Genomic DNA, 26,232 nt, shown 5'->3' with positions numbered 1-26,232 from the left:
AGGTTTACCTTCCAACAAGACAATGACCCTAAGCACACAGCTAAAATAAAGAAGGAGTGGCTTCACAAAAACTCTGTGACTGTTCTTGAATGGCCCAGCCAGAGCCCTGACTTAAACCCAATTGAGCATCTCTGGAGAGACCTAAAAATGGCTGTCCACCAACGTTTACCATCCAACCTGACAGAACTGGAGAGGATCTGCAAGGAGGAATGGCAGAGGATCCCCAAAACCAGGTGTGAAAGACTTGTTGCATCTTTCCCAAAACTCCTGGCTGTATTAGATCAAAAGGGGGCTTCTACTAAATACTGAGCAAAGGGTCTGAATACTTTGGACCATGTGATATTTCAGTTTTTCTTTTTCAATAAATCTGCAACAATGTCAACAATTCTGTGTTTTTCTGTCAGTATGGGGTGCTATGTGTACATTCATGAGGAAGAAGAATGAACTTAAATGATTTTAGCAAATGGCTGCAAAATAACAAAGAGTGAAAAATTTAAGGGGGTCTGAATACTTTCCGTACCCACTGTACATGTCAAACCTAAACACTTTAAATTTGTATGCAATCAGGCAGGCCCTTCCACTACATAGATGAAGGTAAATCTAAAGGAAATCTGACAACAAAGGTTGTATAGTGTGTATCCAGCTTTAGTCTTGTCACATTAGCATGTTCCCTGTCTACACATGTGCATACAGCAGATTCTGACTGGCTCCTATTGCTGTCTCTCCCAGCTTGAGTGTTATTGTGCAAAGAAGGACAAGAGGTCGTCATCATGGAAGATTTAGGCCCTTATGCTAGTTGTATGTAAGATTACATTTTTTTGTTTGACTTGACACCCTGTAAAAGTATGATAGCCTATAGAGTATGGGACCTTTTCTATTATGCAAGCCAGATGCATAATACGTTTTCAAAGACTGTATGCCTATATCCAACCTCTGTGAGAACTCTAGATTGTCAAGTGTTGGCAGTGAATCTCCACTCCTTCCTTCTGATACCCACCATTCACAATCAGCACTGAGGCTGGTGCAAGACACTGCTACAGCCACTACATACACAAAAGTTAAACTTGTGGCAAGTAAAGATGAGGAAGCCCTCGAAAACCCGATCTGTTTTGGGGTACACTCAAGGCATTCTCACTCACTACCTTTAGGGTTTATGGGCCAACAATCCAGTGTTGTGCATGAATACATCCCTGTTTTAGAGAATGTTATGCAAGGCACCTGAATAGGAACAATTCCAATTCAGATGCTTAGCAATCTGCTCGGCAAAGCAGCTGAGCACAGCCCAGTGTTGACATGGTTTGGGTGGCCTCCTAAAGGGAAAAATATAGTGTATTTTGAGTAAGCACATATCTTGCGTTATTATGCATATTTTTGCAAGCTTGTTCTGTTTTGTTTTTATTGAGTAGGCCGACTCATTGCATTGTGAAAAGTGCCATTAAGACCATAAAACAATTTTGTAGCATATGAAAACAGGAAGCACAGTCTGCATATGTGACAAGTAAATATGGCCACCAGTCTGAACATACTGTATATTTATTTTTTTTATTTTTTTTTTTTTTTCAATGGTTTTTATTGAGTTTTCAAAGTACAAGAGAACATATACACATACAACAAGGAACAAAGAACAAGCAAACTCTCGCTCAAGACGAGGTGGAGCTAATAGTAATGATCAGTGACATTGTTCAATCTCAAACCAAATATAGTTACACAATATGACTAAAGAATACAGTCACCCGTGTGGGATCAAATCATGTGAGTAGGAGCAAACAATGCAAATACATAAAACAGAGCATAACGCGGAGCATGGAACTTCCGTATCATGACAGGTACATTACTGAGAGGGATACCAATGAACCCAGGCTGCCCATTGTTTGTCAAAAGGCGTAACAGTGTCCCTAGTCCTAGCTGCAAGCAGACGCTCATATTGGTAGGTCAGGTTAACTTGCGCTAATACTTCATTGTGGCTAGGGGCTAAGCTGTCCTTCCAGTGTCTAGCTATGCATAACTTAGCCGCTAGAAGTAGGTGGACCATAATGGTTCGGAATTCCCACGGATAGTCCTGCACCCCTAGGTGGAGGATCGCTAAGGCGGGGTCGGGTTTTTTCAGTATCCCAGACACTTCAGCCATGATTTGGAATATTTTCTTCCAAAAACTGGAAATACCTACACATGACCAAAATATATGGAAAATATTAGCTGGGTGGCCACAACCCCTCCAGCATAATGGCGAGTAGGACGGAATGAACTTTGCCAGGATGACTGGGGTCTTGTACCAACGTGCCACTATCTTTTGGGAAAGATCCCAGTGATTAGTGCAATGAGTTGCCGCTGCTATCGCTTTAAACGACTTAACCCACGAGGCTTGCGGGTATTTTGTCCCTATGTCTATTTCCCAACGTGTCATGGGCGGCGTCTTAGAGAATTTAGATTTATCCCCTAGGGTATCATAGAACAACGATATGCCCTTCGTTTTTGTAGCCGGGGTTGTGAGGAAGTCCCGGGCTTTAATTGTTACCTGGACATTCGGGGGGGGGATGTTTGCGAAGGAAGTGACCAATCTGTATATATGTGTGGTGGACCGTAGTGGGTAATTTATATACCTCGACCAGCTCCTGCCAGGATTTGATAGTAGGGCCCGACATGAGTTTGTCTACCCAGTAAATACCATGGTCTCGCCACTTGTTAGTTTTTAAATATGGTATTAGGAGTTCAACTGTATATTTATTTTCAAACTATATTGTACGTATAGCAAGGTTTTAAAAACATAACACACACACTGACATCATGGTAAAATGATCTCTTTTACAGGTTTTGCTGAAAACATCAAAAAGCTTATACATTTTATTTAATTGGATGTCTTCACATATCCTATGAATTGAATTGAATCCTCCCTCTGGGCTGTAGAAAGAGAAAGTTCATTCATCTGTCCAAAATGTTTCTGTATTTCCAACCAGACATAAAGCCCAAATAAAGTCACAGCATATTCTGTCAAGTACACATTGGGGTTGATTTGCTAAAGAGATAGACTGTTCACTTGGAAAAATTAGTATGTGTATACACTTTGCAAAGTGAATTTTTACTTATGGTACCCACAAAAGATGAAGCCACTCATAAGACTTCAGTAACCCTCAATTCCAGCTCATAGATGCTCACCACTCCTAAAGAGTAAATTCACCATTATTGTACAGTACAAGCATAGACACTCCACCTAGGATCCTCTCACTAACACATTTCACCCCCTACTCAGGCTTAATCGTAGGTGGATTGTCTGTTCTTGTGTTGAACAATAAAGCTGATTTTTTTCGGTCCTAATCAGGCACACCCCTTCTCTTTCTTTGTGTATGAGGATGCTTGTAATGAGAGGTGTGGCTCTTACTTGTCTATTACAGCGTCAAGCAATTGAGTGGAAGAGTAAGAGCATCTTTGTATTAAAAGAAAAAGGTATATTAAAACATTTCCAAATTAAAATCAAGTAATATTAAGGTAGGGTGAGTCAGCTGGATCTTTTCTGATCCCATCTGATATAAAGCACTCTCTCAGATAAGACTCAGAATAGCAAGCATTAAATGCTTAAGGCCAGTTCCCTCTAACGGAAGAGCTTATATGATCATCTCTTTGGCAGCCAATGCTTCCTACCTTCCCTCTGTTTCAGTGCTGCAGCCTCTGTTAGTCTCTTTAGCATTTAACAGTTCCTGGAATGTCGGGTGCCTATATCTACCCTTGTTTGCTGGTGCCTTCCCTGTACCTCTACATTACTACTAAGACCAGTAGTGACATAAGGGGTCATTAGACTTGGGCAAACAGTTTGAGCCAAGCAAAATTTCGGGGGGGGGGGGGGGGGAGACCACAACTGCAGGAATGCCTTTCCGCCTCCATGGGAACAGGCACACACAGGACAGTCGAGTCTGACTCCCGTCCGGGTGTGTGTTCACCGGACCCAGCCGCCCAACTTGGAAGCTGTCATTAGCCTGGCACTGCTGTACCAATGAATATCTCCTTATCGATAATTTGCATTTTTATTCTTGTGGGTGATTGTGTAGGAGGGGCCTCAGTGCACTGCATTGCCCGGGGCTCTTTAATGCTCTTAAGATGGCCCTGGTGTTAGTGTAGTGCAGTGTTTAGCACAGCATTACATAACATTTATTGCTGTATACAGTGCTGTATAACCCCCTGCATTTTTTTTTTTTTTGCCCCCTGCCTGCCCACTTCTTTTAAAATTGTTAGTCGCAGTTTTTCTGACTGCAACGCTGTTGTTCCCACTTTTTTATTTATTTAATTTTTATCATTTTTACATTTTTGTCAGTGGCAGTCCTCAATTTAAAGTGCACCAAACATCACTTTTCATATAAAGTGCATCCAATTGCACATTTCCCAGTGTCTATTGAATTTGGGTAATAAGCCCCCCATCATGTCTGGGGGCCAAAAAGTAGAGACAGACATTCCCATGCCACTATGAGGGGGCCAGCAGAGTCTGTGTCCACAGGCAAAGGTGAACATGGTCATTCCTCAGGCAGGGGATGTTTTTCTCTGTATAGTGATGTTGCCCATGCTAACCAGTCACAGCATGCAGAGGTGGTGGTGGACTGGTTTACTAAACCATCCTCATCCTCCTCTTCCTCTATCATCCAAGCTGGGACTAGTGCGCAGTCCACTGCAGCTGCCTGGGCAGCTTATTCTGCCTTCTTGTCCACAGCTACTCCTGCCTTAGCCCCAGCATCATGCATGGAGGAGACAGCTGAATTATTTGAACACAGCGTCATCCGATTAATTCCTGACGAATCACAGGCATTACTTGATTCTGGTGTTGGTTCTGAGGTTAAGGAAAGGAGTAACATGAGCCTACAGAGAGGGGAGAACACTAATAAACTGGCAGTGATGTTCCCCTTGGGCCTGAGTGTACTATAATTTGGCTTCTTCACATAAGGCTTGCTCACTGTGGTGCAACACTTTGTTATTTCCATCCAAAGTCTGCCAAAGAGACACAAGAATGTATCCAAAAAATCCCTAATCTTGTTCGGAGTGCACTAAAATGTGGCCTCAACATACAGACTGGCTCCCCAAGCCCTTATTTGCTAAATTAATAAAGGGAAAATCTATTTAAATGTACTTTTTTTCTTTATATATGCCAGTTTAGCGGCAGCAGCTTCTATACACAGTACAGATGCGCCCATTTTACAGGCAGACTAAAGGGGACCCCCCAGGGACTATGTTTAAATTCATTTTACATTTTTATTGTTTGACTTTAAGCATCAATAAAATCACTGCTCCTTTAAAAAAAAACAAAAAATGGATTGATAAATGTCCCCAGGGCAGTACCTGGGCCCCTATACTCTTTTTTAGGACAATACCTTGCATATAAACCTTCAAAATGGGCACTTTTGATTTTTCAAGTTCGGGTCTCGTAGACTTTAATAGGGTTCACAGTTTGGGTCCGAAATTTTGGGATATTCAAGAGCTCTGGCGCAAACCGAACCGGGATGTTTGGCCAAACTCTAACTATTATATGGCAGGGGTCAGAGGCATTTGATACTCCAGGAAATTTTGAATGTTGAAGAGGCTGATTGTGGCTGCTTTGCTTGAATGAAGTGGAGGAAGAAGTCACAAGCCACAGCATAGGTAAATGAACTGCATCTTCTCTTACAGGAAACTTGCTGTTTGATTTGCTCAGAGTATTGACGAGAGGAAGTGATAATCAATTGCTCTGGACTAATGGTGCTTTTCCATAGGGTCTCCAGCAAACACCCATCAAGACCCCTGCCAACAGAGGGTATTTTGACATTTGAAGATATCTTTCTCTGAATAAAATTACATTATTGTGTCATTTTATATGCAAAGAGAAGTAAACAAGTACAATCATTTAATTTGAGGTTAATTATGTTTGATTATGTTATAATCAGTTGGCTATGGGATGAAAATGGAATGATTTACATGTCTTTCCTTCTTTGGACTGTGAAAAGGAGCAAGGTCCTAGACTTAAAGCAGAGTTCCACCCTCAAAAAACGACTTTGGCCCATCCGCTTGCTTTCTTTAACCTGAAAAACAATTGGATAATCACAATTTCTTTTTTGCTTTACTTACCTTGATTTTGAAGAAAATATACTTACGTTCCTTCTACTTCCTCCCTCTTCGCCCGTGGCCCACGCAGTCTCTTCCTGCTTGCATTGACTCCTGGGAGCTGAACGTCATCGCTCCCAGGAGTCAATGCGCCTGCACCGGACCCGCTCGTCAGTTCTGGGGCAGGCACGTCATTCCCTGCTAAACAGTTTCTGGGCATGCCCAGAAGCTGTGCAGGGATGAAGATCTTTAAAGAAGATCTTCACTGCACCACAAACACTACTTAATTCATTTTTAATATTCTAAGCAAATTATCCCATCAATTCACGTCTCCATGCTTTATTTTGTTGAAAAACCCCTTTGAAAAACACCCCCCTAGCATATCTTGCCATGGCTATCTTAAGTAAGGGCAAATTAATAATGTATTATTTACTTTCTTGAAACCATCTGCCCTTAGCTCAAGCATGCATGCAGGAGAGTGGGCTTAGCTGAGAAAACCCCTCCTCCCCTCCTGAAGACTCCAGGGATGTATGACATAATTTGCCTAGGCAAGAAACCTGGAAGTAACTGAAAAAATGTAAAAAAAAAAGTTTAAAACAAGTAAATATGATTTAAAGAAATATTTAAATCATATGGGCTTCCACGGAGATAGGAGGGATTTCCGTGGAAGCCCAATAGGGAGAAACGCCGTGTCAGAGCAAGGAGGAGCCGCGCCGTCATACACTACACCGTGGTCTGGACTGCAGACAACCACGGACAGTGACACCCAGAGGCATTTGTGTACTCCATTAACTGTAAGTGTATTTACCTACAATAAAATATTTTTGGGGCATAATGCACTATGTTTGGCTTCCTTCCTTGTTCCCTATGTGGATACACCGTGGATGCTGAGTTGAGCACTTATGCCAGGAGTTCCTCTTCACCACTGTCAGTACAGGACAAGCAGACAATTTATATTCCAAAGCTCTCCATATCCATCATCTGGTAAGAGGTTTGAGTAGTATATAATTAGGTAAAGGTTTTTCACTTATACCCTCACCTGTGGTGAAATAAGAGGCTTCATTTGGATTGATCGTTTTCTATGCCCTTTAATACATATAATTCTGGTAAGAAGTAAATCTGGAAAGGTGGTAGGAATTGTCACATCCCTTGCCAATATCACTTCATTATCATCGTCACCATTTCACGTTTCTTGGACACTCACCTGTTGGAAATTTGAATTGGATATTTCACTGTGCACTTGATTGTGGTCAATTCATTTGATTATATATGTCACAGGAATTGAATTTTGCACCATTGAATATTTTTATATATATTGTATATATTTATGTTGATTCATATTTGCACATTATACCTTTTTTTGTAGCGCACCAAACTTTTTCACTATCAAGTAAATATGATATTCTTTGCTATCTTTTTACTAATGCTATCCGCATGAATAATGAACAAAAATAATCAAGGTTGATTGGGAGAGTGAAGTTCCACTTGAATGCATTAGGCTTGGTTCACACTGCTGCAACCTGAAAGTCACGTGACTTTGCCAGGAGACCTCCTGGTTACTGGACTTATACTTTGAGGCACAAGTCTGATAGAAGTCATCTTGAAGTAGTACAGGAACCTTTTCTAAAGTCAGAGCGACTTCAGTAGTGCTAATTAAGACAGTTCTCATTGACCGCTTGCTCGCTTCCAGAACACTTCTCTACTGCTGGTGTGGCTTACGCGTTTCGAGGGAGTACCCTCTTCCTCAGTGCCAAAATTGCCACTCAATGGCAATGGCACTCAGTGGCAATTTCGGCTCTAAGGGAAGAGGGTCCTCCCTCGAAATGCGTAAGCCACACCAGGTTTTGAGGACGCCATCTCGCTATCCAGCAGTAGAGAAGTGTTCTGGAAGCGAGCGGTTCACATTTCCTACACAGCAATATGAGTGAATAAAGTTCAAAAAAAGTCCTTGTGCTGTAGTGAATTAAATCAATCAAGAATATATAATCAATAAATAAATATATATATATAAAAGTGTTCTTGAGTGCAAATAACAAAAGATGCTGCTGTGCTCCACTTCCTTGAATAAAGTGCTGGTGCTCCCCCTTGTGGTTCCCTACTTACCACAAACAGATGAGAAACAGGCGGGAGATTATCATTAAATCTCTTAATGTGTCCAGTAATCCTTGTGGATGCAGCCTTTTAGATAACATAAATTGGAGAGAACCTTATTGTGGGTGCCGATGTTTCCAGAGGGCCCTCATTGAGACAAGATACCATCCATGGTGAAGTACGTTAAGACAAACCGTTCATTGAATGAAGAGAAAACTACTTACAAACATATATCAAGTAAAAGCAGTACTCGGCACGGTGGTTTGCTGCTCTCGCAGCGTGCGCTCCACTGGCCGGGAAGTGACGTAATGCGTGACGTGGTACGCTCAGCCAATCGCTAGACGCGTTTCGCCCTCCTCCTTGGGCGTCATCTGTAGTACGCTCAGCCAATCTCTAGATGAGTTTCACCCTCCTTCTTGGGCGTCATCTGTAGTATGCTCAGCCAATCGCTAGACGCGTTTCGCCCTCCTCCTTGGGCATCATCTGTAGCTCAGAGCATACCACGTCACGCATTACGTCACTTCCGGCCGGTGGAGCGCACGCTGCGAGAGCAGCAAACCACCGTGCCGAGTACTGCTTTTACTTGATATATGTTTGTAAGTAGTTTTCTCTTCATTCAATAAAATGACACTGGGAGGGAAGGGGTTAACTTTATTGGAGAGGGAGGGGTTAAGTGTGTCCCTAGGGGCGTGCTTCTAACTGTGATTGGATGTGGCTGTGTGTGTAACAGCAGAGATCAACGGTCCTACATAGCAGGACCGTATGATCTGTGCTTTTACACAGGGGAGAATGACAGGCGGCTGTGTTTACATTAGCCGCCTGCCTTTCTCCCTCTCCACCCGACGATCGCGAGTAACACATGCGCGGGCTGCTTAGGGAACGAGCGGGGGCGGGAGCGCGCCTCCGGCGGCACGCGCTCGCCCCCTATTGGCTCCCAGGCTAGTGACGTACCGGTACGTCACTTTGCCTGGGAGGGGCTAACCGCTGCCGTTTATAGTCGGGCGGCGGTCGGCAAGTGGTTAAGCAGGCTTACCTTCGGGGTAAACATCTGTGCTATGGTGAGAACTTAACCAGATTTATCTATATTTTTACCTCTACTTGTGTCTGACTTCACTGTTAGTTGATTCTTCATCTAATAGTGGCCGAAACCAATTGATAGTATTGTATGTTATTATTATTAAAACCAAGAATGTATTTTATATACTTCTTTTTTCTTTACAGATCAACTGCAAGCATTTAAAAGCAGGACTTTCTCTAGCATTTGTACAAGTAAGTAATCCTTAGGTATCTGTAAACTCACCCTCACCAACCATACACTGCTTAATAACATGGCTTTTGTTTTAGAAATAACAATAGACTATAGACAGTTATGCAGTATACAGGTCATAATATGAGTTAAGGAAACACAAAGGGCTTTAGTGGGTGGCCTTGCGAGCACAGATTCTATTAGAAAAAGGAAAAACAGCCCACACACAAGACACAGAGCAGGAAAGCGCTCACTTTCTCATAATAGAAGGCCACCCACTGATGTATCCTTTGTACAGTAGCACTTGCTTAATGTTTACATTAAAAGTTAAAGTTCTTTTATTTCCAAAATATCTGTGATTTTTTTTTTTTATTTATAGGGGAAATGAAAAGGCACTTTACAAAGTCTGTTGTAAAAAAAATATCAGCTACATATATAAATTGTTATATGGTAAAGTATTAGGCTAAGCTTTGGCAATAAACTAAAGACACATAAATAGATGTCGGACTAAATCATTCTATCAGAGATATGAGCTTTTCCTTGAGACTTATTTATGACAGTTCTTCTCAGCCATTTCCAACCAAAGACCACAAATGTTACATTCTCGGAACTCTCTAGTTAAAATGAACTGCCTTTTCTTATAAAAGCACAATTATTGTGCCAGTTTCCAGGGCGAAAAACAAAATGGTATTGGTTACTGATTGCTGTTAACTTTCATCTATCAAAATGTTTAAAGTAGGCAACCTTTGAGAGATGGAGCTCCACTTGAACAACACTGATGAAGTCAAAGATCAGTGGGCACAGTGACCCCCCTCCCCCCCCCCCCCCCAAAAAAAAAAAGACAGTAAGATTGACTTTTTTTTTTTGATAAAATATTTTTACTCGGAACAAAAATAAAATATGTATTACAAGAGAGTGCAGAGTTTAGGAGTGCGTCATGCAGAGAATGCAGTGCATTACGCTCAGAATGCAGAGATCGTGAGTGCGCTGCACTCAGAATGCAGGGATCAGGAGTGCTTTGCTCTCAGAATGCAGGGTTAAGGAGTATGTTATGCTCAGAATGCAGGGATCAGGAGTGCTTTGCTCTCAGAATGAAGGGTTAAGTAGTATGTTACGTTCATAATGCAGGGATCAGAAGTGCATTATGCTCAGAATGTGAAAGAAAGTGGCGCCATTGGCTGCCACTGCTGTCAAGCAAAGTCAGCTAGCCAATCAGGAGAGAGAGGGGATGGGGCCAGGTCAGGGATCCATGTCTGAATGGATACACGGAGCTGTGACTCAGCTCGGGTGCCCTAATTGCAATCTGCTTTCTGTGGGGGCACTGAACAGGAGGGAGGGGCCAGGAGAGTAGAAGGAGGACCTGAGAAGAGGAGGATTCAGGCTGCCCTGTGCAAAACCAAATGCACAGAGTCGATAAGTATAACATGTTTGTTATTTTTATAGGAAAAAAGGAGTCTTTACAATCACTTTATTTACATTGTCCCTTCTATTTCTGTATATGGATAATGGCGCTATGAAATAAAATGAAAAAATCGAAGTACCCTTTTCCTAATCAATATATAGCTGTCACGTGGTCCAGATCTTTCTCGGCCTATCTGTAGGGAAACATAAGCAGGAGGAGCTTCTAGTTCTCTGCTGCTGGTCACATGTAAAAAAAATATGCCTTTAGAATATAGAGTAAAAATAAATATTTAATATAAATAAACTGTTTTCAATTGTCATACAAATATATAGTTGAAATAAAATATTTCTTATTTTTTGCTAATCATGGTGTGGGCGAATTTCTGTTATTCAAAGGCTGTGTCATGCCCCTCCAGCCTGTGTCTTATAAATAACAGGGAGGTGAAGCCTTCATTAATCTCTATGTAATATCCCACCCCCATTAAGTTTAGCTGGTTAGTGGGCATGAAGGAGGGTCGAGGGAGTGGGTTGTCATTTATCACTGTGTATACCCCCACATGTGTGACTCTACAGCAGCCTTTTTTAACCAGGGTGCCTAGAGGTTTCTTCAGGGGTGCCTTAGAAAAATGCTTAAAAATTGCCTTAAAATATATACAAGCGGTGGGTATTAGAAACCTGCCTTTTATTACACAAAGCCACATTAAAACCTTCTAGCTACCAACCTCCTGACAACCAATGACATCAACATTTGATAAAGAGGATGTCAGTTGCCTACATATCATCCTTGTTTGACCCTCCCTTGCCTCTCTCCATCAGCTTTGGGGTCTCATTAGCTAAGTGATGGAGAAAACCGAGGGCACAAAGAAACATTGGAATACTAGTCAGTACCAGATTGCAAAAGTGTATTTGCTTTGTAAGAATAAATCATCTTTATGTGTATTGATGTTTCTGCATTATGTAAAAATATCAAAATTGTTTTTACATTTTAGAGTGGGGTGCCTCAAGACCATCCATAATTGTGGAGGGTACCTCAAAATTTTCCATAATTTTAAAGGGTACCTTGACTGAAAAAAGGTTAAGAAACACTGCTCTATAGTCACATGGGCTGCTCAGATGTGATAGGGAGGAAATGCTCAGCATAGAATCTCACAAAAAACTGAGCATGTACAGAGTTGCCACCACAACTGCAAATTCCTAGCTGAATTGGGAAGATAAACAGAAGGTGGCGATAGAGAGCAGCAGGATCAACCAGGTTTTTTTTGCAGAATACAGAAAACCAATCTTATAGAGACTGAAGGGTGGATTTACTAAAACGAGAGAGTGCAAAACCTGGTGCAGCTGTACATGGTAGCCAATTAGCTCCTAACTTCAACCTGTTCAATTAAGCTTTGACAATGAAACCTGGAAGCTGATTGGTTACTGTACACAGCTGCACCAGATTTTGCACGCTCCAGTTTTAGTAAATCAACACCAAAGTCAGTATGAACAACATGTAATACACCATTTATTGATAGTTTTTATGATGTGGGTTTAGTGACACTTTAACTTTTAATGTACATTCCCTTACTTTGATTTAAACAAAACCTCACCGTCTTAGGCTTGTTACTTTTATTTTAATATTTATATAATTTAATATTTAGTATATATACTATAATATATGTATAATATACTGCTCAGATATAGTAGGATGTGCATGCATAGACAGCACAATATATGTACCTGTGCATAAACATTATTGTAGACATTCAGTAAAACAATGGGGTTGATTTACTAAAGGCAAATGGACTGTGCACTTTGCAAGTGCAATTGCACTCATTTTCCCCAGAGCTTAGTGGAAGTGGTGAAGCTTCACTTTTTAACCACTTTAAGACCGGAAGGATTTGCCCCCTTAATGACAAGGCCCTATTTTGCGATTCGGCACTGCGTTACTTTAACAGACAATTGTGCGGACGTGCGACGCTGTACCCAAACAAAATTTATGTCCTTTTTTTGCCACAAATAGAGCTTTCTTTTGGTGGTATTTGATCACCTGTGCGATTTTTAGTTTTTGCGCTATAAACAAAAAAAAAGAGTCAATTTTGAAAAAAAAAAAAAAAAAACAATATTTTTCACATTCTGCTATATGACATTCTCAAAGAAAAATTTAGAAATCTAAATTTTTTTATCATTTTAGGCCAATTTGTTTTCTGCTACATATTTTTGGTAAATAAAAAATCGCAATAAGTGTATTTTGATTGGTTTGTGCAAAAGTTATCGCGTCTACTAACTACGGGAATGATTAATGTCAATTGTATTGTTTTTTTTTTACTTGTAATGGCGGCAATCTGTGATTTTTTGCAGGACTGCGACATTGTGGCAGACAGATCAGACCCCTGACTGACATTTTTGACACTTTTGGGGGGACCAGTGACATTACTACAGTAATCAGTGCTAAAAATGTGCACTGTTACTGTAATAACGACACTGGCAGGGAAGGGGTTAACACTATGGGTTATCAAGGGGTTAAATGTGAGCCTAGGGGCATGATTCTAACTGTGGGGGGCGTGGCTTCTGAAATGACCATAGAGACATGTGATCCTATATAGAAAGATCACATGATCTCTATGATCATTTCAGGGAGAAGGACGGTCGGCTGTGTTTACAACAGCCGACTGTCCTTCTCTCTCAGCGGGGGAGATCTGCGTTGTCAGGCAGCAATCGGAGACGCCTGACACATGCACCTGCTTCTCCACTGACAAGCGGTGGCTTGAGCGTGCCTACGTCGCTTTGCCCAGGAGCGGCTGCCTGCCACAGTAAATCTGCGGTAAGCAGTCATTAAGTGGTTAAAGAATACCCCCAAAAAAAATGCATTTGCTTGCACATGATTGGATGATGGTAATCAGCTGAGTTTTACACATTCATTATGGAGTGGCAGGAAGGAATATTTTGCTTTAAAATAACGCTGAAATTGTAATATTGTGAAAAAAATATACTAGAGTATATTCCCCGTGCCTAATGGTGTATGAATTTTATATATATATATATATATATATATATATATATATATATAAATATAAATAAATGTATTTAGCAGCAGCTATAGAAAAGTGAGTGGGTATTTGACAAAAATAGCCTGATAGTGAGGCTACCTATAGCGCTTGCTAGTGGTGTGTATATACTAGCAAGTGCTATAGGTAGCCTCACTATCAGGCTATTTTTGAAATTGTAATATAACTATAAATAAATAAACAAAGGCACATCAGACAATTGGGAAAAATAAGGCCGCGGCCGTTTATTACTGGTTTAACAATAATAAATAAACATATAAAAGTAATTAACATCTCAAACAACCCAGTCATCACAACTTGGGTTGTAAAAACCACATATCATACTTAAAAATGTTATCCATCGAAATATTACATAAAATACATCGTCTGCCTCAACAATACAGAGGTGATCTTACCACAAATCTTACCAATTTGGCAGCGACAAACAAGGGGAGGGAGGGAGTTAGGGGAAAACTGGGATCAGAAATTTTTCAAAAAGCTTGAGCTTTTCGAGCAGGAAAAAAGAACGGGAAGGACACCCATTCATATCTAAAAATAGCAATCAAAAAGGACAGATCCTGCACATGCTGATATACAACAAGTACAAAGAGGAGTACTTCACCAGCCCATGGAGCTGTCCATGTGTTCACCTCCTTTGTTTGTATGTTTTTTAGCTGAAATGTCATGGTTGCTGCTGCTCCTCTCTCACTCCACTGGGGGGGGGGGGCCGATCAAAACAATTCAAATCTGTAAAGAAAAGCGCACGCAACCTCGGGCGATAAAGCTTTAATAAAGGACAATAACACAGTACATTGGAATTGCACTCACACTTTTTCTGCCGCCGCTGTATCCCCGCTCTCCTTCACTTCCTGTGTTGCCTGGTCAGCGGATGCCGGTTCTAGTGCGCCTGCGCACTATACCAACGTGATCTACGGCGCCTCAGGAGAGCCTCATCCAAAACCAGAGCCACAAGTAGTACGGAGCTGCGAGGTGGGGGATTCAAGACACGGGTGCACTGCCTCTGCTGTTGCTACGGACAACGCGTTTCGGAGGCGAAGCCTCCTTCCTCAGGTCCCACCTTGCTTCCTGCTAATGCCCCTCCCTATATACCCGGGATACCATCGGCCCTAATTAGTTGATTGTATATTCTTAAAGGGGCCAGTAACCAATAATCTTTATCCACCTCGTCTGGGACGGGAAAAGCAAGGGGCTATCCACTTTTAAAAAACATATATTAAAAATACAATTTAAGATACAATTTGAAATACAATTTAAAACAGTACAGTACAAGCGCAGATATTAACCAGAGCTGTTATGGATACATATTAGGATATCACATTCCCTACATAGCAATGGTTTTCTCCTGCTAAAAAAAAAAAAAAAATTAAACGTATCTTAGGAGTATATATGTATACAAAACTCTAAACTACATCAGCATTTCCTTATACCAATAATCAACAGCAGCTCCCCTCCCCCCCTGCTTTCTCTTCCCCCCCCCCTGCTTTCTCTTCCCCTCCCGTCCATTCCTTCCCCCCCTCCCCCTCCCTTTCCTGCCTTACCTTCATCCATTACTTCCGGTTGTAGCCATTGTCTCTCTCCCCTCTTTTACAGTTCCGTCGTCTATTTTTAGTGGTTGTCCACAATATATATATTATTATGGCTGAAGCAGCAGCATATACAGATGAGGAGGTTGCTGCCAGACAGAATAAATCAGCGAATCTGTTTAAGGAACTATTCTCTAAGGCTAAAATTAATACAGTGGCAGAAAATAGCAGAGAAGGAGAGAAGCTTTCAGCACCACCTAGTGGTAATATGTTGAATAACAGGCTCCAGTATATAGAAGAGAGAGAGAAGGAGTTCTGGGTATGTTGCAAAAAAACAGAGGAAGCACATAATTATAATGTCACACAATGGTGGGACATTACGTTCCTGAAACAATATTTAGGTGAAGGATTAGCCCCTAGGGGTTTACGAAATAAAAAAAGATGTAATTTTCTAGACCCAGACCTACAAAAGACATGGGATAAAGTATCATCGTTGTGTACAGCTCAGTGGATGGAGATCCTAGTGATGCAGAGGCAAAGAATGCTCAATAGCAATGCAGCTAAATTGGCAGAACTAACTACGAAATTAGATGACTATAAGGATGTGAATAGTTTTGTAAGATTCAGGGAATTGTTAAATCGCAAGAGAGTAGAATTTGAGGATAAGTTAATAGAAGGGAAACGAAAAAAATTCTCCAGAGATATTGCAGATTATGAACAGGGTATGATTTTCAGTTGGAAAAAGGAGAGACCGAAAAGGGAGGAACATAATGAAAGTGATCATAATAGATCGCAACGGCATGATATGGCCCGAAATACACCTACCTCTGTGGACAATAGAACAAGTGTACATAACCCCCAGAAAAAGAACAGAGGAAAAGGAGTGTCCCGAACCCATCAGAATAGCAATAATGCAGCACCGCCACCTAATGGTAGGGGGTATACCAATGGTGGCTCCCATAGTAAGAAGGGTCCAATATATCATCGTACTCACCATAAATATGACAATAAGATAGATGGTAACACCAACCATCAAACACAATATGGAGGTACACGTAGGAAAACAAGCTATAGGGAACAGAGTAATTTTAACAGTCCCAAGGTTAGGCCACAGAAACATAATAAGAACACACATCCCTGTCAGAGGGAAGATATAGGGAATATGGGGGGACCCCAGAGGGTCAGGACCCCAAGTAGGAAAGATCTTGCCATGGGGAGGCCAGGTGCAGGAGGCCACCAGAGTATCACAGGACCCGGAGATCGGGAGGAGTCAGGAGGGAAGGGTGATAGGCCCCAGCAGGGGCCTGGAGAGGGTCCATACTCTATGGATAGGGGAGCCCAGGGTGGGTCAGTTGTACCCTACCAAGGAATCCCACTATCCAATAGGTATGAGGCATTAGAGGAACCCACTACAGGACATAGGGACCTGTCACAGATTGGAGGTACCACTATAGTAGGAGAGGAGCTAGATGCCCAGGTAGGACATATGCCCCAGATCAGTGATGGGACTTTTTTAGACCGACCCCCTCCCGCAGAAAAAAGGAAAATAGGAGAAATAGAGGAAGCAGTGGAGGAAAGGGGAAGCGAAATAAAAAGAGCAAAACTACATCACCTATCTCCACAGTAAAAATATTCAATTTGTCAACACATGTACTTGGAGAAGGAGAAATTAGCTTACTACAGAAGGGGCTCAATTTTGCCCCAAGTAGTAATGCTAACCTCTTTGATCTGTTCAAAGATCTGCATAAGTACATGAGAGACCTTACAGTACAGAGATTCTTTAGCCTCCAAAATGCAAAGGTTAAAGAGGTGTCCATAGGCCCCTCAGACTCCACGGAGATAGCTGAGGAGGAGGACGGTGGGGAGTTAGGAGAATCAGAATTAGATAGAGAAGTGTTAGACATATTGGAAGAATTATGGCTTGAAGGGGGTATAACACCAGATATTGCTATCTCTAACCCCTATTACAATGAGATAAAGTATAGCCATTTTAGACCCAAGTCCAGTTTCTACCCGCATCATGTTAAGAATGAATATACCAAAACGTTCTATTCCATGGTGTATGCGGATTTTAACAAATTCTGTGCCCGCCCTAAGGGGAAGCTAAGTACTAACAACTTATCCTCAGAAGAAATAGTGGCACTTAATCGTATGAAAAAGAATAGCGATATTATTATAAGGGTAGCGGACAAAGGAGGAGGGATAGTAGTACAAAATAGGGAGGATTATATTGGGGAAGCGGTAAGACTATTGTCGGACCATAACACCTATGAGGTTCTGAGCCAGGATCCCCTCCCTCAGTATAAGATAGAACTACAGGAGCTTATTAATAAGGCCTTTAACAGTAAAATCATCAATAAATCTGAGAAACTGTTTTTTCTAAATAATTATTTTAAAACCCCGTACTTCTATCATACCCCAAAGATACATAAAAATCCAGTTTGTCCTCCTGGTAGGCCAATTGTAGCGGCCATGGAGAGTATTACCAGCAGACTCTCCCAATATGTGGATCTCCATCTACAGCCGATAGTTACATCACTCCCAGCATACATTAGGGATTCCACACAGGTGCTGGAGATACTATAGAATTATAGGTGGGAACCCAACTATCTGTGGTTATCCCTGGATGTGTGCTCCCTGTATACTTCGATACCCCATGAGGGTGGACTAAAGGCCGTAGAACACTTTCTGTCGGGTGCGGAGTACCTCAATCCGGACCAGTCAGGATTTATCAGTGCTTGCACGCAATTTGCACTGGAAAGGAACTATTTCGAGTTCCAGGGAAAACATTATAGACAGATTTCAGGCACTGCGATGGGCGCGCATTTTGCACCATGCTATGCAAACCTATTCATGGGGTTTTGGGAGAAATTCCATATCTGAATGCAGAACCCGTTTGCACAGCATTTGGTGTACTATGGGTGTTACATCGATGATGTAATAGTAATATGGGATGGTTCAGCTGACAGGGCAGTAGAATTTGTGAACTACTGTAACACCAACCCATATGGCATTAGGTTTACGCATGTACTAGATGCGAAGTCCCTTGTATTTTTGGATCTAGAATTGACCTGGAATGAAGAAGGGGCTATCACCTCCAAAACGCACTTTAAGGAAACAGCAGGTAACTCTTATTTACACTGGAAGAGCTGCCATTTGCCCAAATGGAAAGAAAACATACCCTACAGTCAATTTTGTAGGCTGCGTAGAAATTGCACAGATACTGAGCAATATCTGTTGCAAGCTAAAGTCTTAGAGAAAGAATTTATGGAGAAAGGATATGCTGTGCAGCATATACATAAAGCCAGAGATCGCTATATAGAAGGCTGTACTAGCAAGGCAGCTGTGGAGAACGGTGCTTCCCGAGAAGTTATGTTTATTACAAAATTCAATGACCAACATTGGGCCATTAAGAGAGTTCTGCAGAAACATTGGCCTATTCTGCAGCAGGATGCAGCCCTAGGTAGAGTGCTCCCTAAAAAACCCAAAGTGGTGTTTAGGCGGGCTAGCAATGTTAAGAGTTTGGTTGCTCCAAGCAAAATAAAAAGTATGAAATGCCATAACAGAGCATCCAATATCCCAGTTCTCTTTAATATGGTAGGCTCGTATAAGTGCAAGCAGAGCAGATGCAAGGCTTGTGCATTTATGCAACATGGCAAAAGTAGCTTTACATCAGTTGCAGGGCACTCCTATAATATCAAACAATTTATTAGCTGTGGTACACAGTTTGTGGTCTATGGCTTGAGGTGCCCATGTGGCTTAATTTATGTTGGCAGGACAGTTAGAGCAATGCGCACCAGGTTTGGCGAACATCGCCGGTTTATTGAGCAGAAAAAAGACAAGCACAGCGTGCCAAGACACTTCTGTAAAGCGCATGGTGGGGATACTGCAGGCCTGGAACTATTTGGGATTGAAGCCATATCTATGACTCTCCCAGAGGGTGAAAGGTTTTCGATCCTGTGCAGGCAAGAAACATTCTGGATCTTTACGCTTGGGTTCATGTCGCCGGGTGGGCTCAATGAGGAGCTGGAAGTCAATACGATTATTTGACATATTACCATGGGGTGTGGGCATGGTTGAGTGGGTTCAAGCACATGCACATACACACGGTAACTTAGGGTAGGGAACACAGTCCCTGCCCGGCCATGTGTCTGCGAAGTGTGCATGGAGGCATATGCACATTCGTGCGCACATAACAATATCTGAGCAGCCGGGCATGGGAGTATGTGTATATATATGCATATATATATTTGGGAAAACTTAGGGTGTCACCACCGATAGGTATGTGTAGGAATGTATATATATGTATTTCTCATGTGGGTATATATATACTTATATATGAGAAGTATAAACAACTGCCGTGTAGTATATTTGGTTGGCCTATATAGAGTAGTATCCTCACATACCATTTGATAATTGCATATGTGCCATATGGAATTGAATCTTATCCTATTGAATTTTATTGAATTTTAAAGAGTCTAGTATTTTTAACTATTTAATTATATATTTATTATATGTCTTATGAAATTATCCTGGTTTCTGAAATTGTTCTGGTAGATGGATGAGAGATAATGTGGAATTAAAATGATTTGTTGATTATTGGTATAAGGAAATGCTGATGTAGTTTAGAGTTTTATATACATATATACTCCTAAGATACGTTTAATTTTTTTTAAATTTTTTTTTTTTTTTAGCAGGAGAAAACCATTGCTATGTAGGGAATGTGATATCCTAATATGTATCCATAACAGCTCTGGTTAATATCTGCGCTTGTACTGTACTGTTTTAAATTGTATTTCAAATTGTATCTTAAATTGTATTTTTAATATATGTTTTTTAAAAGTGGATAGCCCCTTGCTTTTCCCGTCCCAGCCGAGGTGGATAAAGATTATTGGTTACTGGCCCCTTTAAGAATATACAATCAACTAATTAGGGCCAATGGTATCCCGGATATATAGGGAGGGGCATTAGCAGGAAGCAAGGTGGGACCTGAGGAAGGAGGCTTCGCCTCCGAAACGCGTTGTCCGTAGCAACAGCAGAGGCAGTGCACCCGTGTCTTGAATCCCCCACCTCGCAGCTCCGTACTACTTGTGGCTCCGGTTTTGGCTGAGGCTCTCCTGAGGCGCCGTAGATCACGTTGGTATAGTGCGCAGGCGCACTAGAACCGGCATCCGGTGACCAGGCAACACAGGAAGTGAAGGAGAGCGGGGATACAGCGGCGGCAGCCACGGATGAGGAGACCGCAGAGTCACCATCTGGAGGGACGGGAGGAGCGAGCAGCTCCTGTTGGAATGCTGTAAAGCGATTGCCTTAAAGAAAAAGTGTGAGTGCAATTCCAATGTACTGTGTTATTGTCCTTTATTAAAGCTTTATTGCCTGAGGTTGCGTGCGCATTCTTTACAGATTTGAATATCTAAAAATAGGGATAAGCCTAAACTACCTAGATACCTGGCTAAAACTACCTAGCGGGAAGAGGTGCTGGCTAGTCCTAGGAGTCAAAAGGTCAAATTAACCTTTTGCCTCAGAATACATATATTCAAACCCCTACCTTTTATTAATAAAAATGATAAATGAGTAAGGTTTAATTAATCCCTTCCGCCATCCCATAGGAAAAGAGGGGGGGGGCTAAAAGCCCCCCTTTTCCTAAATACTCTGGGGAAAATTAGTCCAACTGAACCTGCAAAGTGCACCATCTGTATGCCTTTAGTAAATCAACACCATTGCAGGCAATCTAAAAATGACTGGTAATAGGCCACCCTGAGATGCATTAGAGTAAATAGTCAAACCTGCATTTTGGATGCTGAACAAATAACTAATTAACAAACAGCATACAACACAGAAAGGTAACCTGGCAGCACAAATCATTTATTTGTGTTCATATTCCTGGGTAGAACTTGCCAGTCCTGCTCTACCTTATAGTATTATTAAGCAGAGACTACAGTAAAACGGTATTTTAAAGTTTATGATGAATGTGTGTATTGCAAATATTACTGGCATTTTTGATAGAACAGATTTTACAGATTATCCTTTTTATTCCTGGCCAATACACCTTGATTACCAATTATAAACCAACTTTCCAACCAAACATGAGTAATACCACAACAATGGTAGAGAAAACGACCAGCCAAGCATTCCTGCATTGAGTAACTTTTTGTATAATTAGTGCTTCCCATTAGAGGGAGGAGAATGTCTCAGGCACATTGCTATGTTTGCAGGATGGTATAAATAAATGATGCTATGAATTATTACTAAATTTGGGAAAAATCAGACTTCAGCTCTTAGAACAACTACCTTAACATTTAGGCTATTCTAACATTTAAATGTGGCAGCTTTTAGAAATTGAGAAAAGTGCATCTGATGAACAGGAATCAAAAGCAGACAGCAGCAAAGTACATTCTATGCTGATGACAGCAACTTGTAAACCTAGGTAATTTTATATTGCTTACTACGTTTAACATGTTTTTTTTGTTTTTTTTTCTTCTCTCTAGTTTTTTTTTTTTTTCCTAGTTGTGTCAGAACTTATAAAACATACTTCAGGGAACTGTCAGTTATTAGTCTGAACAGCAGTGAAATTGCAGAACAGAAACAGACCCATTTTTTTTTATATGCTTGATTCAGACATACTTGATCATTTCCAAAACACCACACAGGAGGTAGAATATCAAAGCCCTACTGGAATGTAGCTAATATGTACATGGATATTTGACCTCTACTGAATGCTGAAACTGTTAACTTCCATTACCTTAATATCAAGATATTGATAGCAAAATAGTGATATTTTACCGTTTAGGAAGTAAAACGCCAAATCATAATTTATTGTGGAATGGAATGTAAGTGAGATTATTTTTCAATGCAGAAAAGTCCTGGCAACATGCATTTACACACCAGCATCTTCTTGTTCCTGGTCTCTCCAAATTTTGTCTTCATGTCTGGCTATTTCCCTGAGAGGCATCCAAAGCAGTCCAGTGTGAAGGGACCACCACCATTCCTGCCATTCAATACAAAAAGTCAAGGTAAGAGGTTTAAAATGCTGCTATATCGATAGACAGCACCCGCCTATTTTTATACTCTGTCACTAACTTACTACGTTATAACAGACTCAGCCTTTACTGTTGTTAAAATTGCAGCTATATTTTTTAACATGCAAAAGTATTCCAAAGCTGTTTATGTTCTTTTTATTGACACCTCTAGGTAAACATAAACTATTTTTTTTGTTATTAGGTAAAATTTTTTAACAATCCATCTATATATTACATTAGTTAACTCATAAGATAAACATAAGAAATTATTCAATCATTGTACAGTTTAATCAACTAAATCTTTGCTAGCCCTGGTAAAAAATGTCTTAGTAATTTCAAATAAGGCTCAGGTCACACCTATGATGTTTGCTTTTGATTAATTTCTGCAGTGTTTTTTGTGGTGCGTTATTCACGCATGTTTCTGGTGTTTTTTTATGTATTTTTACGTTATGCATTTTTTATGCTTTTTTTGGCCAATTTGTTGTTGGGTAGATTAAAAGATGCAAATCGCACTACATGCTTATCTGCAGCTTCTCCATTGAAGTCTGTTGAACCAAAAATGCACCATTTTGCCTAAAAAAGTCCCTGATCCTTTCCAAAAACACTGAAGCTGAAAAAAAGCATTGGATGTAAACGTGTCCCATAGGAAACCATGTTAAGAGGGCTGTAGTGCATTTCTGCAAAAAGCATTAAAAAACACATAGGTGCGAACAGAGCCTTACAAAGATGACAGTAAAACTTTTGGCTCTTGGATTTGCACATCTACTTTGTGGAGCAAAAACAAATTATAAATACTATGGATACAAAACATACCTACAATTGTACTGTATGTAAAAAAAAAAAAAAAGTTGTATTATTAAAATTATTGGACTGTAGAGTGTGTAAGTAGATATTTTACAATGATATATGTTCTCCTTAATGGTCATGTAATCAGAGCTTGAAAATAGGAGAACAAGATTGTAATCTGTTGCTAGATTAGGACATGTTCCTTGACCACCTTAAAATGTAACAAATTTTGAAACAAACATATTTTTTTTTTTAGAAAAAGACAATATAATGTACAATGTGGGGTGTGTCTTTTATAACAGTCTATAAAATTAACACAAAACTCCATTAATTCTTGAATAAGTAACAAAAACTCTAATTTACTTTTACAGAATATCTGTAACCTAATTTATTTATAAATATAAAAAATGTATCCAAGTGAGCAAATTGCATTTTATATATGATTATAGTTAAGTAAAATAAAAGATTTGTTTATGTTTTAACATGCTGAAGTGTATGTAAATTGCTGACAATGCAAAAAAAGTATTTTTATTTAACTGGTAAAACTAATACAACCATTTTTAAAAAGTTTTTTTTTCAGCCTACATTGCACACAATATATCAACTAAAAGTGCTAATAACAATTCAATGCATACATGTAATAATAAAAAAAATATTAATGACTTTACATCTGTAAAGCATAAACAAGACACTATTTAAACCAGCAAGGTGATTAAGTGTTTTTTATTGTGTCTATGGTAAATACACTTAATTCTTGAGCTTAACACTTTGCATTATTGTGGCTTTCCTCCAGTTGCTCCTGTTTCCTTCTATAAATGAAAAAAATACAAGTCTGGTAACTAGTTGCCAACCATACTGGTCATTGTGTGTATATCTGTACAGGGATATTATGACAGATAGTGCGGGGAATCCATAATCTACTTTACAAAGCACTGTGGAATATGCTGGTGCTATATAAATGCACTAAAGTTAATGCATACACAGTCAATACCTCTACTCTAAGTAAATGAACGCTTTAGAAAGATGTTGCCTCTGAAACATAACTACTGTGTTGATGTGGACCTACTCTGCCATCTTTAGTACCAAGACCACTCTGGCCCTCCTCTATCAATTACCATCTGTTAATGTGAGTCCACTAGTGCTGTGACACTTCTGCTGGTATAAGCCTACTGGTAAGGTTACTTCACTAGTAACTTATCAGGAGCATTCAGGTACTGTAGCATTTGTTTCTTTGAGTGAACATATCAGCATAAACGATGAGTGAGTCAATGAGCAGCTTGGGTTGCACTGTCTATTGTCACCTTAGCTCCCTCTCTATCATAAATGCTGGTAGGTTAATTGATTCCTGTACAAAGTGGCCCTAATATGTGTATGTATGAATGTGAGTTAGGGACCTTAGATTGTAAGCTCCTTGAGGGTAGGGACTGATATGTATGTACAATGTATATGTAAAGCACTGTGTAAATTGACAGCGCTATAAAAGTACCTGGAATAAATAAAATAAATATTAGATACAGTAAAATTAGGACTATGTACATATATAGTGTAGTTCAGAGACTGCAGACCCTGTCTGCAGTCTTGGTTCCTGCTTGATACACTGCAGTGTTTAAAAGTCCACTGGAAAGTGCTGAAAAAAAGCTAATGCGTGTATGATGTCCAGGCATGCTGTGTCATACTAAGTACAAGTAGCAACCCAAGGATGGGAGAAAAACTGTGGTCTTTACACTGCTTGGTGATATCAAGATTATGATAAGAACATAGACACCCCATACAAAGTTAAAAAAAAAAAAGTAAAAAAAACAAAGAACCACTTCTTGCAGGGTAGATAGGTTGAAAATTATGCAATATTTTTTAAATATAAAACAAACATACATACATGCAGAACATGCATAGATATTTGGATTAAAAAACTGCAACTCTTAAGCAGAAACATAGACATAAAATGCATTCACCATAAATTATGTAAAAGAAAATTATTATATTTACTTATTGATACTAATATATACTTTTAAACATATAGTATAACTAAAGGTGAAACTTTTTTTTTTTTTTTTTTCGTTTTGGATAGAGGGATTAGAACATCTGTCAGATTTGTATTGCTGTCTGGGTTCCTGTTAGGGAGATTCAGCGTTTCTGTTCATTACATTTACCATTATCATCAAAAGTAAAAGTAAACAAAATCCCAAATTTTGGGTTGTCCCCAGAACAGTAAAAGAGGGGACAATTTCCAATGGGGGCACTGATTCTGGTGACCCTGGTGACAATAATGGAGTCTCTCAGTTTGGACAGATTTCTGGCTCTGGGACAGGAAGTGAAGGGAAATCTCCCCACTGGATAACAGATGGCAAAAAAAAAAAAAAAAAACCTGACTTGGGATATATCTCTCCTTTACTCGATCCACAATTAAAAAAAAAAAGTGTTGCCATTAGTTCTTCTTTAAGTTACACTTGCAAAAGTGAAATGTATTATTTCTGTATAAGTAATGATATATGTAATATTCATTTTTAGGTTACAATTTATTTGTATGTTTAAGAAAGAAAAAGTATTGCTTTACGGTAATATTTATTGAAAATGAAATTGCCTTTTAACACTAGCAGGAAAGGAATAGAGTTTTATATGCAAAGAGCAAATGTATTATTTTCTAATTATATATGACCTTTGTATTCAGAAAATATATGCTTAGGTGGTTGTTAATTCATTTTTAGGTCTGTAATTTGCATTTAACTAGAGCCTATAAAATATGGTTAAACTGAAAAGGCCACCTGGGGCGTAAAGGGAAAACATGCTGTTGTCATTCTGCATGAAAAATGCTAAAAGGGAGTCTTCAGTAATAATCCATCTGTGTAGAAATCCAAAGTGGATTTCCAAGACATAGTTATCTCATCAGTTGGAAACAGGCAACAGTCCAAAAGTTGCTCACTTTAAATCTTAAAGGGTAGCTCCACTTTCATTTAACAAAATATAGAAATTAAAAACGATACTATAGCATATACAATGGCTACATTAGTTATGTTGTAACGCAATGTTACTAAACAAGACCTCTCCTTTTCAATCTGCAGCACTGT

At 40.0% G+C, this 26,232-nt stretch overlaps 1 protein-coding gene across 2 annotated transcripts in view; it reads left to right on the top strand.

The window, feature by feature from the left end:
• The window catches only part of COL10A1 (collagen type X alpha 1 chain), a 149,114-nt gene that overhangs the window by 81,754 nt on the left and 41,128 nt on the right, over positions 1-26,232 (top strand). Inside the window, exons 2-3 of one of the 2 annotated variants that reach the window (XM_082251785.1) lie at positions 9,367-9,414; positions 22,219-22,375. In XM_082251785.1, coding sequence (XP_082107911.1) covers positions 22,234-22,375 — 142 coding nt within the window. In that variant the 5' untranslated portion in view covers positions 9,367-9,414; positions 22,219-22,233. Of the gene's footprint in view, positions 1-9,366; positions 9,415-21,636; positions 21,790-22,218; positions 22,376-26,232 lie in introns of those variants that run through there. The other variant, XM_082251786.1, reaches the window with a different exon arrangement.

Source organism: Pelophylax lessonae (genome assembly GCF_965119305.1).
Source record: "Pelophylax lessonae genome assembly, chromosome: 3".
Taxonomy (NCBI): Eukaryota; Metazoa; Chordata; class Amphibia; order Anura; family Ranidae; genus Pelophylax; species Pelophylax lessonae.
This window is presented reverse-complemented; position numbering and strand designations above follow the sequence as displayed.